At 46.5% G+C, this 15,032-nt stretch overlaps 1 protein-coding gene across 1 annotated transcript in view; it reads left to right on the top strand.

The window, feature by feature from the left end:
• Positions 1-15,032, top strand: part of RAB31 (RAB31, member RAS oncogene family) — an 81,270-nt gene that overhangs the window by 36,208 nt on the left and 30,030 nt on the right. The window contains exon 4 of the mRNA XM_043888751.1: positions 14,388-14,459. Within this exon, the coding sequence (XP_043744686.1) occupies positions 14,388-14,459 (72 nt within the window). The remainder of the gene's footprint in view (positions 1-14,387; positions 14,460-15,032) is intronic.

The following is a 15,032-nucleotide window of genomic DNA, read 5'->3' on the forward strand; positions in this document are numbered from 1 at the left end:
AGGACACGCTGCTGCTGGCTTCCTGGGGAAACGATGCCAAACAGCACTGGTTTCTTTGTATCTGGCAAGTCTTGGTGACTAGTGATAGAAACCCAGCTTCAAATGAGTTAAGCAGGAAAGGAAACGCGCTCTTTAGGCATGAGGAACAGGAAGGGGCCGAATCCCATCCCTGCCAATATGCCGGCAAAGCTGCCCAACTCTATTCCATGTTCTTTGCTTGCTGACCTTGAAATTGACCTCTTTTTAGGCGGACCCCCTGGCCATCAGCAACCTCAGAAATAGAGCAGCTCTTCCCAGGCCTGCCCTGGGGGCTCCTCCTCTACCTGGTCTGAGCCCAGGGGATGTGGCGCCCCTGCTGGCGGGGCTGGGGAGTGCACATGCCCCTGGAGGTGGCTGCCTCAGTTCCACCGGAGCCTGGTGGTCTAGGAGCTGGACAGGCTTTGTTCCCTGAAGTCTGGGTTCTCATCCTGGGAAACGGGGGAATGGGTGCTGGGTTGCCAGGAACAATGGATGACGGCTCTCTTATTCCTGTTGTTGTTGTTCAGTCGCTAAGTTGTGTCCAACTCGTTGTGATGCCCCCTGGACTGCAGCATGCCAGGTTTCCCTGTCCTTCACTATCTCCTCCCATCTCTGATTCCTAATTCTTTTTATTTCCTGAAAATATTTATGGAGATGATAACTCAAGAAGCTCACATCTCTAGATTTTAAAACGTGAAGTAATAGATACCTACAGACTGTCTTGAGCAGGGAATGTGTGTAATAACTAGGGCATATGTTATCAGAGTTGAGAGGAGTGGCCTGGATGGGTGAACACAGGGCTCACCAGTACCTTCTCTTAACCAATCAAAACTGGCCCCAGAGCTGGTTGTCGCAGAGTAAGACAGGTTGAACTTGCCCTGGTCTGTTCCCAGCTCAGATGTCACCATCGCTGCCCACCCCATTTAGAATGTTGGCACTTCCTCACTCCCCACCCCAACTCGCTCCCTTCTTTTCCACAGCCCTTGCTGTGTGTGTTCAGGTGCCCAGTTGTCTTTGGGACCCCATAGACTGTAGCCTGTCAGTCTCCTCTGTCCATGGGATTTCCCAGACAAGCATCCTGAAGTGGGTTGCCGTTTCCTTCTCCAGAGGATCTTCCCAACCCAGGGACTGAACCCATGTCTCCTGCATTGGCAGGCGAGTTCTTTAAACACTGCGCTACCAGGGAAGCCTCTTCACAGCCTTCACCACCCTCGATTCTGTCAACCGTCTCCCTCTCACAGGAGAATCCAGGACTCAGGATAATCCATTGTTTTCATTATCAGCTCCTCACACAGCAAGTGTGTGTGTATACGAATTTCATTTTCTATAAATCCCCTCTTAAAATGAACATTCCAGTGTTTGTAGATAAAGCTGTCTCCGAGGTTTCCTTTCCTTTAATGAGGATGAATCTTCTGGCCTCAAATGCTACCTACCCTCGTTAGAACATCTGCTACTTCTCTGTGGAATTGAGAACTCAGATTAGCACACAGGAAGCCGCTACCTGGGGCCCCTCTTTCTCTCTGACCGTGGGCCATACCCACTCCCAAAATTAGGGGGCTGGAGTCCAAGGGAAGTGACAGCATAGGGGTCTCTTCTCTATGTCCCTGTATGTTCTCTTGTAGCGATCAGCTAGATTTCTGTTTTTGGAGTTGGGGGTTTTTTCCTTAAGCAAAGAGGTTTTCTTCTTCCCCATTTTGCTCTTGCTCATGAAACAGTTGCTTATGCAGCTGCCTTTTAAAAATAAATTTATTTATTTATTTTTGGCTGTTCTGAGTGTTCCTTGCTGTGCTCATGGGCTTTTCTCTGGTTGCAGTGAGCAGGGGCTACTCTTTACTTGTGGTGCACTGGCATCTTATTGCAGTGGCTTCTCTTGTTGCAGCTCCTAGGCTTTGGAGCACAGGCTCAATAGTTATGGCCCGCAGGCTTCGTTGCTCGGCGGCATGTGGGATCTTCCTGGACCAGGGGTCGTAGCTGTGTCTCCTGCATTGGCAGGCAGATTCTCTACCACTGAGCCACCAGGGAAGCCCCTGCAGCGGCTCTTCCCGAGTGTCGTAAGTCAGTTTTACACAGAGGCAGCGTTGCGGCTCCTCCTGCCGCTGCATGTCCTCTAGGCTGTGCCCCAGCCTTGTGCTCAGGGCCTTCTGTGCACTAATGTGTGTGGCCCACTCATGGCACTCGGCTGGGGACTGTCTGTCACCATTTACAGGCGAGGTCACCCAGACTCAGAGAGGTTGAGTAACCTGGTCAAGACCACACAGCTAAGAAGGTATAAAGCAGAAATTTGAATCCAGCAGTCTGGATCCTGTGACTGATAGTTCTGTTTTGATGGAAAAAAATCACACAAAACCACACAATTAAAATTATCCCAAATCCCATGGCCCAGATATTTCTACTGTTGACATTAGGTGGCCATTCTCCAGATAGCTCACTGTGTGTGTGTGATTATTTCTTATCAATGGGATCCTGATTCTTTATAACCTGCCATTTTCACTTGTGTTGAAGTGTCCCTAGAGGGAGATTTCTGTGTGATTGAAGCAGGGCTCTTGATACTGACTGACCTATTCTAATAGTCATGAGATCAACTACTTTGGGTGAAATTTGGCTCTAACGTGACTATCAGAGTTTGGAGTCTGGCCCACTTAGCATTTCAAAGCAAAGTCACCATAACATTTCTTTCATAGGCCTGTATTTTTAATTATTCTAATTACTTTTCTAAAATTTATCTCTCAGGTTGTACATGCCTGTGATTATATCACTGTGTCTATAATTTGAAAAGCATAAACCTCGTATTAGGGCTTCTTCTTATACTCCAGGAAAGAGGGCTTGGGTTTGGGTGGTGAATCCAGGTTTGTGGAGCGTGAGTGGACAGAGTCCACCTGACCTCGTGGCTGTGGATCCCTCTGGCCCTCGACAGCTTGGTGTGTTACCCCCGGGCTGACCTTGTCTCGTCCCTCCATGCAGCCTGCTCTCGCTCCAGTGATGGCAGTTTTTCAGTCGTTTTGGCAGCTTCGTGCTGGACTTAATGGTGCTTGTAATGACGTTGCCTCATGTTTGAGCTAAAAATAAATTCCCTGCTGTTGCTGGTGTGGATTGCGGTCAGTTCTCTCATTAATCGTTGGAGTCCAATGCATTTTATTTTCCCTCATCATTGTAGAAATCTACTGCTGTTCTCCTTAGTTTTCACAATGCTAAACCCAATCTCTTTGGATTTATGAGTTGACCGTATCAAGACAGATTTAACTGCTCAGCCCGGTGCTCTGCATGTGATGATTCCTCAAAGTGGGACCATGTCTGCGTCTGCCTGGCACACACAGCACTCCTGTCAATGTCCTACTTACCATGGTGCTGAGTCTACACTAGATGTGGCACAGATTCGTACTCTCCAAGGATGATTTTTCCCTCTGAGCGCTGAAGATGTAAAAGGATCCTGGTCTCCTCTTCTTATAGAAGAGTGCATTCATTCTTTTTTGTTTGTCGTAAATTTTATTGAAGTGTAGTTGATTTACAGTGTTGTGTTAATTTCTGTTGTATAGCAACGTGGCTCAGTTATACACACACAGATATATATTCTTTCCATTTTCTTTTCCATTATGATTTATCATAGGATATTGAATATAGTTCCCTGTGCTGTACAGTAGGACCTTGTTGTTTATCCATCCTGTGTGAAATAGCTTGCATCTGCTAATCCCAGACTCCCAGTCCATCATCCGTCTTCAGCCCTCTGCCCCTCTTGGTTACTACAAATCTGTGCTCTGTGTCTGTGAGTCTGTTTCATAGATAAGCTTACTTGTGTCATGTTTTAGATTTCACACATAAGTGATAGCATATGATATTTGTCTTTCTCTGTCTGACTTACTTCACTTAGTATGATAATCTCTAGGTTCATCCATATAGCTGCAGGTGGCATTGTTTCATTCTTTTTTATGGCCGAGTAATATTCCACAATATATAACTACTGCATTTTCTTTATCTGTTCCTCTGTTGATGGACACTTAGGTTGTTTCCATGTCTTGGCTGTTGGGAATAGTGATGCTATGAACATAGGGGTGCATGTTTCTTTTCCAACTGGAGTTTTGTCTGTGTATTAGAGCGCATTCATTCTTGACATGTCGTATTTTGCTTTTAATTCAGTCCTATATGATGGACATCCTCCGATTCTTGCAGTGGCGAATGGTAATCCATCAAGTGCCTCTGTAAAAATAATGGTTAAAAAAATGTAACCATTTCCAGTTGATTGTTGAATCCAATTTTTTAAAAGCTTACTGTTTTGAGATTTGTGAATTGAGTGCGCTGCTCCCCAGGGGGGTGTTTCAAGAGAAGAGTGCCCTGTTGGGGCTCGGAGGCAGCTTCTGGGGTGTCCGTCCTGTCCTGTTCGCAGGGGTTTTCCTGTTGGTTTCTACTTCATGCTGACGGGTGAGGAGGGGCAGCGGTAGGTCAGCAGAGCCTCTAGCAGGATGCTCTCAGGGACTGGAGCTCCGAGAGAGCCCTAGGGAGAGAAGGGAATTTATCTGCTGAGCTCTGTTGTCCCAGCTCCCATTGTCGGGATTTGTGAGGGGAAATGAGACTTCTGTGCCAGGGTGTCAACTCATTGCTTCCTTCTGAGTTTCCTATGATTTCCTCCTTTGTTCTTTCATTTCACCTGGGGACCGATGTATCTTCATTGCTACTGAATGTCACAATGTGAGATTTACCTTTCTAGATGTATACTTCCAAATCTTTCTGTGACTGCTTTAAAACACAACCACAATCTATAGAATAACTCTATTAAATATGTCAGCATCCTGGGAAAATGTCAGGCTTCCTTCTCCTGGTCTGATCCATCAGAGCAGCATTATTTTAAGAATCTGACCTGGGGAAAAAAATGAACATCATCTTATTCTTTTGTTTCATTGGGTTAGAGTCATCATTGTAGTTGTCTATCTTTCCTAGTGGGCTTGTTATTTAGTTGCTAAGTTGTATCCTACTCTTTGTGACCCCATGGACTATAGCCCTCCAGGCTCCTCTGTCCATGGGATTCTCCAGGCAAGAATACTGGAGTGGGTAGCCATTCTCTTCTCCAGGGGATCTTCCTCACCTGGGGATAGAACCCGAGTCTCCTGCATTGCAGGCGGGTTCTTTACTTGCTGAGCCGCCTGGCAAGCCTGCTCATTCCCCTCCTTGGGCTCGTTTCCTCCCATCTCCCATAACCTGGAAGCTTAGGTAATGGGATCATAGATGCTAGCATGCAGCTGAGAAAGCCGTGGCCTCAATATCGGGTCTGAATGGGTCCTTGGGTAGGAAAAGAGAATCGAAAACAGCAAGTTCAAGGTCAAGTTCAGGCTCTTTACAAACATCAAAAGAAACTTCTGCTCCGTTTCCTTCTTTCTTAGGGCCCTGGAGTTCGTGGTCAGGAAAGTGGTTCACTATTCATAGGCTGTGGCTAAAGTCAGAGGAAAGTTTGACCTTCAGGCGTCCTTGAAGAAAGAGGCCTCTTACAAGTTCTGAATGAGCTGCTCTTTGTTTTCTCCCCAGCTTGCCCTACAGCCCCTGGAGAGAGAGGCCAGCTCCAGCGCTGCTGGAGGGCGGGGGGCTTCACCCTCAGCACCTTCTCACGGACTTCCATGGGGGGGTTCTGCCTTCAGTGGAAGGAGGTAGGGTCCATGCAACGCCCCTTCTTAGAGAACAGTGCTTCCACAGTGTGGACTGAGGTCTGAATTAGGGAACTATGCCCTCCCTCCATTGCTCCCCACCCCCACAAGAAGGCTCTCAGAAAGGAAAAGTGGGTGAAGGTTGTGTGTGAAGCTGATGGCTCAGAGGCCCGCAGATGTGCTGTTAAATGAGAGTAGCAACTGTCGATGGGGCCCAGGAGCCTCAAGTCACCTTTTTGTGAAAAGTCACCCAGAGGGGCAGAGGCCTGGCGACAGAAACTGAGGAAGAGCGTGACAGTGGTGTTTGGGCTGGGGCAGAACTAGCTGCTCACCGACCTGGCTGCCAGGGTTTGTTCTGTGTGGGGGTGTTAGCGTCATTTAGGAAAATAAGATTTTAGGTGCAGAATTGCCCTGCGGGGTATCAGAATGTTGCCAACAGGAGAGAAAGAGGAAAGACACGTCCGTGTACTGAAAAAAATAAATCCAGTAAGTCCTTCAGGAAACACTGCAAAGTCTCTGCCCTTGGTGGGTGGGATGGGAACTCTGGGAACAGGGAGGGGGCAGGGAGTGGGGACTCAGGAGCAGCGGTGGGGTGGGAGGGTTTCAACCCTGAGCTGGTTTGAAGGGACCCAGCCCCTTCCTCTGGCATCCTCCCCACCACCACAGACCCTCTGCCCCCCAGAGAGCATCTCCCCTTCCTGGGGACTCATGCAGCTCCTCTGGATGAAGACTCTTGGCTTCTAGGGCTTTTTCTGTTTTTAGTCTGGGTTGTGATGCCATAAGGTCTTCCCAGGTGGCGCTAGTGGTAAAGAATCCACCTGCCAGTGCAGGAGACGTAAGAGATGTGGGTTCAATCCCTGGGTCACGAAGATCCCCTGGAGGAGGGCATGGAAACCCACTCAGTATTCTTGCCTGGAGAATCCCATGCACAGAGGAGCCTGGTGGGCTACAGTCCATGAGTCGAACACGACTGAAGCGACTTAGCATGCATCCACATGATGCCATAAGTGACTTCCCATTGTGAGGCAGGGTCTGCACCTCTTGGCTAAAGGCCAGTCTCCTCCTGTGACTCTCAGGGGACCTGGGGCAGAGAGCCCAGGTGGTGGGGCGGGAGGCAGGACTTTGGGGCCTGGCTGGGGTTGTGCTTGTTAAGAACCTGAGATGCCCTTTACCTGGTCGGCCTTCTCTCCTCCCTGCTTTCCCTCTTTTCCTTTTACACAGCTGATTTCATACGTCTGGTTAAAATACAAGCAATAAATGTCATTCCTAACAAGGAAGTTAGACAAGGAAGTACAGACTTTGTGTAGCATGGAAAAGCATGTCTGTGAGCCCCTGTAGGTCCTGTTATGGGGACAAAGGCGTGTCCTCTGAGCGGGAGCTTAATCTTCAGAGTAGCCCCTCTGAAGGAGCCACCTCCTCCGTCCACTCTGAGGAGAGTGAGTGCTTCTGAAGGACAGGGATTTGTAGTCGTCTTCACCGTCTCTGTTTCCTGTGGCTGTTGTAACGCACATGTGAAGTGAAGTCGCTCAGTTGTGTCTGACTCTTTGTGACCCCATGGACTGTAGCCTACCACGCTCCTCCGTCCATGGGATTTTCCAGGCAAGAGTACCGGAGTGAGTTGCCATTTCCTTCTCCAGAGGATCTTCCTCACCCAGGGATCGAACCCGGGTCTCCCTCATTGCAGGCTACCAGGGAAGTCCTTAACACACATATAGTGCCTTATAACAACCTGGGTTCACACCCTCCCAGGTCTGGAGCGTGGGCTGGCAGGTTTATTTTTGGAGGCTCTGAGAAGAGTCAGCCCACAGTCTTCGCCTTGTGGCCCATTCATCCATCTTCAAAGCAGAGCATCTTCAAACTTCTCTGACTCCCCCGCCTCCCTCTTCCATCTGAGAGGACACGTGTGGAAGACACTGCGTGATACCACTGCCCCCACCTGGTAGCCCGGTGTAACCTCCCTTCCCAGGACCAGCTGCCTGCCTCCGGCCACCCTGTGCTGTCACAGGTCACAGGTCCAAGGGTGAAGCTGTGGACATCTTGGAGGACTATTGTCCTACCTGCTGACCCTCTGTCCCCATCGCTTAGAACGGCCCTGTCATGTACCAGATGTCCAGTAGATGGGTGTTGAATGAATGAGTAAAGTTAGTGCCAGCCCGTGTCTTCATTACACCTCTGAAAGTGATGCTCCATTTCAGAGAAGAAACTGAATAGTGGAAAAAGAGTGGGATTTGGGGTCAGAAGACCTACATTTAAGGACTTTTAAGAGCTGTATGTCTGTGGGCAGTTTGCTTAATCATCCTGAGCCTTGATTTTCTCATCTGTACAATGGGACACCCCACCACCACCACCATCTAGCCTGCCCATCCACACAGGGTTATTGGCTCTTTCGTTGCTGAAATTTTGTTGAGTTCCTGCTGCTGCCCAAACAGGGGGTCACAGAAGGTTCTGGGTGGAGTTGGCAGCTGAGAAAAGGTGTGAATGGAGGAGGGGTGAGCTCTGTGGATGTGATTCCTGAATGCTGAGGAAATCCTTTGGCATTGGCACATTAAAAGAAAAAAAGAAAGTGAAGGGGGAAAAATCCCCTTTCATTGCAAAAATAATGTATACAGTTAACATTTTAAAAGAGTTCTTTCAGGAAACGTGAAAAACAAGTGATGGGTTTGCCTGTAATGGCGTTTTTCAGAAATAGCCATTTTGATAGGTTTTTCTATTCAACTTTATGTATCTATTATTGGGTTTTTAGGACATCTGAGTAGACATATTAAATAGGCCTCTGCTTTCTGTGCAGAGAGAGGGTCTGTGTAAAACTCAGAAACCTTCTTCTGAATGGCACAGAAAGTACATTCAGTGATGGTTTTTCCATTCAGCCTCTGCCAGCTGGGAATGTCGGGAATGTCAGGAATGCCCTTCTCCCTCTTCCCCCTTTGTTTGAATCCTGAGGGACCTCGGGGCATGTTCTGGCTTCTGCCCCAGACTGCCCACTGCCCTGGCATTCTGGGGGAGGCGGAGGATTTCTGCTTGTGTGCTGCCCCCGCCCCCACCCCAGGACAGACTGGCGCTGGCCCCTGCTATGTGAAAGCATCTCACAAGGGACCAGCGCTCTCTGAGATCCTCAGAAAACCAAGCCCTGCAGCTCGCGGGCCCAATGCCAGTGCTCTCGGCTGGGGTGATTCTCATTGGGGAGGCAGAGCCCAGCTGGGGTTGGTCCTTTTTAGGAAACTTCGTGTATTTTCCATCACTGCTCCTTCTTGACACGCAGAACATTGCTGCTGTGGAATTTATGATGCCACAAACCTGCGTGTAAGGAATTTTGCCCGAAGTCGACTGGGTGGTCTAAAGGACTGGGTTTCCTGGAATGGTACTTTCCACTGTGCGCTGACTGTGTGTGTGTGCGTGCACACGCAGGATGCGGTGGGATGGGATGAAGGGAGCCTTGTGGTGCAGCTGAGGCAAGAGCAGGGTGAGTGTTCCATCCACAGTCTGTCTGACCTTGACCATGAGTGTCCTCACAGAGCTGGGAAAACCTTAGCTGTCACCACCCACCCACCCCCACCCCAACCCAGACTGGTACTGAGCCAGGTACAGGTCAGCACCCTGTCTTGAGTCAAGATCTCTTCACCCTGTGCCCCTAAAGTGGTTCTCAAGATACTCACTAGGTCCCTAGATGTTAAGAAATATTACTTGAATAAAGGTAGAAAATAGAGAATTCTGAGTAAAAGCAAAATAAGTAAGTTTTTTTTCTATAGAAAATTTCAGAGCCTTTCATGTACCAATAATACTTTGTGAACTCCAGGGAAGCATTATAATATGTTGTTGTTCAGTTGCTAAGTTGTGTCCAACTCTTTGCAACCCCATGGACTGCAGCATGCCAGGCTTCCCTGTCCTTCACTGTCTCCTGGAATTTGCTCAAACTCACGTCCATTGAGTCGGTGATGCCATCCAACCATCTCATCCTCTGTTGTCCCTTCTCCTCCTGCCTTCAATCTTTCCCATCATCAGGGTCTTTTCCAATGAGTCGGCTCTTCACATCAGGTGGCCAAAGAATTGAAGCTTCAGCTTTACCATCAGTCCTTCCAATGAATATTCATGGTTGGTTTCCTTTAGGATTGACTGGTTTGATCTCCTTGCTGTCCAGGGGACTCTCAAGAATCGTCTCCAATACAAGGTTTGAAAGTTTTAGTATGTAGTGGTTCCTGAAACTTACTTGGCCAAGAAACCTTTCTCTCCAAAAAGCACTTCGAGGGCACAGGGTTCTGCAGGACACCCCTCCTTGGGAAATACTGAGCCATCTTGCCTTCTATGCCGTTTCATATTTTTCAGAAACTTGAGTTTAATTGCTGCCCAGTATTCCAGCAGTTAAACCAACTAATTATGGTTTCTTTGAGGCCACCTCTGATCACCCCCTTCAGAAGTGAAACTGTTGAGTCAAAGTGAAGGAATGTTTCAAGACTTTTTTTTAAATTTTAATTTTATTGGAGTTGTTGATTTATAATGCAGTGTTAGTTTTAGGTGTATCGCAACATGATTCAGTTATATTCATTCGTTTTTAGATTCTTTTCTCATGTAGCTTATCACAGAATACTGAATACTGTTCCTTGTGCTATACAGTAGGTCCTTGTTGGCTATCTATTTTATATATAGTAGTGTTCGTGTGTTTATCCCAAGCTTCTGATTTATCCCTCTCCTTCACATTTACTCTTAGGTAATCGCAAGTTTGTTATCGATATCTGTAAGTCTGTTTTGTAAGTCAGTTCATTTGTATCTTTTTAAAAAATTAGATTCCACATATAAGTGATATCATATGGTATTTGTCTTTCTATGTCTGACCTGCTTCACTCAGTGTGATAAACTCTGGGTCCATCCATGTTGCTGCAGATGGTATTATTTTGTTCTTTTTTTAATAGCTGAGTAATATTCCATTGTGTACCCCAGGGATCAAACCTTCATCCCTTAGTCTCCTGCATTGGCTGGTGGATTCTTTACCACTAGTGCCACTTGGGAAGCCCATATATATACACCACATCTTCTTAATCCATTCCTCTGCCAGTGGACTTGTAGGTAAGCCTTTGCAAATACATTGTCCAGATGCTTTCCAGAAAGGCCATGCCCATGTATCCCTCTGCTGGTTGCTGGAAGTGGGCGGCACCTGTGAAAGCTGAGGGTCTAACACACTCAGAGGAGGGCAATCCCTTGCCCTCACCCTATAGACATCCAGCAATTACAACACAGTCACACACACACGGACATAGACAGTCACTTCTTTCGAGCGAACACATTGTTCGCAGCGCCCTGTGCTTCTTCTAAATGGTTAAATGTCACCTGAAAGTTATCTGAACTCTTTTAACGTGGCATTCTAGATATAGTTAGGGAGGAAGGGATTTCGAATTGGCCTCTATTGTGCTGATTTTTCGGAGAAGGCAGTGGCACCCCACTCCAGTACTCTTGCCTGGAAAATCCCATGGACGGAGGAGCCTGGTAGGCTGCAGTCCATGGGGTCTCGAAGAGTCGGACATGACTGAGCGACTTCACTTTCACTTTTCACTTTTATGCATTGGAGAAGGAAATGGCAATCCACTCCAGTGTTCTTGTCTGGAGAATCCCAGGGACGGGATCGCACAGAGTCGGACACGACTGAAGTGACTTAACAGCAGTAGCAGCAGTGCTGATTTTTAAATAACCTTTCAAGGTGAGTTGTTTTGATAAGTTTTGTCAACCTCCTGTGATTGTGCACTTTGTTTCTAGAAGAATCTTTTACTCAAGTGTTTCATCAGTCTTAACTCCGGCCTCATGGAAATGGAATGATGTCATGTTGAATACTGAGGCTGTTTGTGGTGCTTTTGTTTTATATTTGTGGGGGAAGTATACACATTGTAGGCAAGAGGTGATTCATCTTTCTGTCCTCCACAAACATCCTTTGGTCAATGCGTTACTGGGTTTTAGAACTGAGACTCGAACTTTAGCTCATTAAAACCCCCAAGTCCCCGGCAATAAAGTTGAAGTGGCTTCACCCCCGGATTTATTTCAAAATGATTCCATTTGGAGGAAGGAAAGAGCAAGTAATGCATTATATAGAAAGCTGTAATCAATAATTCATGAGACCTGTAGACCAGTGACTCTTCCAGATTCACTTCATGGCGTTACTGCTGAGAACTATTTTAGAAGATCCACAGTTTGTGTCTGAGTTCGCAAGTGTCTCGAATTTCGAGATGTACATTTGGTACTGCCTCTCCTCCTTCAGGTGTTTAAGTGGACTTTTCTTAGATGGAAGCTGTTTCGGAAAAATGGGCATTTTATGTAATTGGATTGCAGGGACACTTTATTCCTTTCCATTAGCAAAGCAGGAATGTCTAGCAAACACATGGCTTTTTCCTCCTTTATGGCAGGAATTCTGATTTTGGTTTCTGCATCTGGAGTGAGTTGCCAAAAAATGGACTAAAAATAGATGTTTGAGGTCTGAGCTGGGTAGTCAGTGCTGATGGAAAGCTCTGTCCTCAGTGAGTCACGGTCAGTAGCCAGGGCCCTCCTGCCAGGAACTCCTGTGTCCATCCTGAGCTCCATGTAACACGTGCCCCCTTCTGAAAACCACACGGGTGCAGGGCAGCTTCTCATGGAGTGGAGACTCGCCCGAGGGCCAGAGGCTGGGACAGGGACCTGCTTCCTTGTACACTCTGGTGAGGCCGTGCTAGCATCCTGCAGTAGAGGGGAACCTCGGGGCTGGACATGCATCCAGTTTCCAGATAGGATCATTTCAACTTGGCCAGTGTTGGTTCAGTGAAAAGCATTGCGCAGGAAGTAAACGAGTGATGGTTTTATTGTTTGCCAGGAAAATGTCCGTCCTTCCTCCGCTCCCTGCTACCCCCCACCCCAACTCTCTAGTAAATATGGCTGCTTTTATTTTTATTATTTTAAATTTGATTTTTATCTCATATTGGAGATTTACAGTGTTATGTTACTTTCGGTATACAGCAAAGTGATTTTTATACATATATATAAATCCATATAAGAGACATGGGTTTGATCCCTGGGTTGGGAAGATCCCCTGGAGTAGGAGATGGCAACCCACTCCAATATTCTTGCTGGAAAATCCCATGGACAGAGGAACCTGGCAGACTATGGTCCATAGGGTCGAAAAGAGTCAGACATGACTGAAGTGACTTAGCAAGCACATATCCCTCTGAATCGACTGTTTTATGTATAGTAGTGTGCATATGGGGCTTCCCAGGTGGCGCTAGTGGTAAAGAATCCATCTGCCAATGCAGGAGACAGAAGAGATGCAGGTGTGATCTCTGGGTTGGGAAAAGCCCCTGGAGGAGGAAATGGTGACCCACTCCAGTATTCTTGCCTAGAGAATCACATGGACAGGGGGACCCTGGCAAGCTACAGTCCATAGGGTCACAAAGAGTCAGACATGACTGAAACAACTTAGCATGCATGCACGGTATGTATATGTTAATCCAAAACTCCTAATTTATTCCTCCTAGCTTTCCTCTTTGGTAACCATAAGTTTGTTTTCTATGTCAGTGAGTCAGTTCATGTTTTGTAAGAAGTTCATTTGTATTATTTTTTGAGATTTCACATATAAGTATTATCATAAGATGCTTGCCTTTCTCTGTCTGACTTTCTGTAAGCAGTTCTTTTTATTTTTTTCTCCTTTAAATATTTATTTATTTATTCATTTACTTGGCTGCGCTGGGTCTTAGTTGTAGGTTACAGGATTTTCGTTGTGGTGTGCTGAGTCCCTAGTTGCGGCATGTGGGATCTAGTTCCCTGACCAGGGCTCGAATCTGGGCCCCCTGAATTGGGAGGGCGAAGTCTTAGCCCCTGGACCACCAGGGAAGTCCCTTGGTAGTCACGTCTTTAAATACATTGCTGTGGATGAGTGAGTGCCTCCCTCCCCAAAGCCACACCAACTCCAGTTACGATGTCTTTTTTAATACTTAATAAATAGCTCATCATTGGTTTTGTTTTCATTTCTTTTATTATCATTGAACATGTTTTAAAATATTTATTGGCAATTTATAACTCTTCCTCTGTGATTCATCTATCTATCTATATCCTTTGTTCATTTTTCTATTGAGCTGTTATCTTTTTCTCATTGTCTTTCAAAACTCCTCCGTGATGTATTCTTCAAATATATTCAAATATGTTTAAAGGTATATTCTTCAAAATAGACATAAAATCTGTGGTGTCCCCAGGATAGGTATCTATCTTACTTGGGGATAAGTGGTTCTGGTGACCAGCGATGGATGATTGCTCTGTTCACGTTTGGAGCGAAGCTCATCATCTCTCTCACCATTTGTTGAGAATTTGCAGGAATTGCCCAGCCCCGAGGGCAGAGGCCGAGGTGCCCCAGCTGCAGCGTTCCGCCCTAGAGGCTGGCCCCAGATTGTGTGATCTGTGTCCTTAGTAGACATCTTTCTTATTGTTGTATCATCCTAATGAGATTGTCCTGGTTCATCATATCAGATAAACAAACAGCAGTAAAGAAAAGAAAATTCCTAGGATAGCCACACTGATAATAACGTTTACTTTTGGTCAGGCCTAAGAGTGAGTTTCATGGTCTGTGAACCACAAGGGTATGAGCTGTGGTGGAGGAAAATGTATTATCTGAGTCCTGGGGAAGTCCTAGGGGGCGAATCCAGGCATCCTATGGGGCTGATGTAGGACGACAATTTTATGGTGATGTGGGATTGTATAAAATATGCTTACTTTGGCCTAAAACTGTCCCTTGTTCCTCATCAGTTCCATTCACTGGCCCCCATGTACTATCGTGGATCTGCGGCAGCTGTCATAGTGTACGACATTACCAAGCAGGTAGGAATGCCCCCTTTAGAACTTTGCTGCCATTTATGGCCTCTCTCTGTTCTAGAAAAACCGAAGCAGGGACTTCACTGCCTAAGTTCTGCCTGGAGCCTGGGATGAGGTTGCACAGTATGGTGCAATGGCGGTTGCTGGGAATGAACACTAAATGCTGAGTTTATCTTGTCTATATACAGCAAGTGGAGAAGGAGATGGGAACCCACACAAGTATTCTTACCTGGAGAATCCCATGGACAGAAGAGCCTGGTGGGCCACAGTCCATAGGGTCGCAAAGAGTCAGACACGACTGAGCAACTGAACAACAACAATATGTAGCGAAGCCTTTCAAATATATTTGCTAAATTAAAGAACAGTCATCATTCATTTTTAAAACTGATTGTTCGTAGGGGTAAGGTCATGCCTGCTAATACTGTTCTCCAGAATGTTTAATTTTTTTAAGAAAAGGAAAAGTATTTTTCAGTTTTGCATCTTTGGTTATTGTTGTTGTTTAGTCACTAAGTCATGTCCCACCTTTTTTGCGGAAAAAAAAAAATATATATATATGTTTTTGCTTTTCTGATAAATCAT

The sequence above is a fragment of the Cervus elaphus genome, chromosome 27, assembly GCF_910594005.1.
Source record: "Cervus elaphus chromosome 27, mCerEla1.1, whole genome shotgun sequence".
Lineage (NCBI taxonomy): Eukaryota > Metazoa > Chordata > Mammalia > Artiodactyla > Cervidae > Cervus > Cervus elaphus.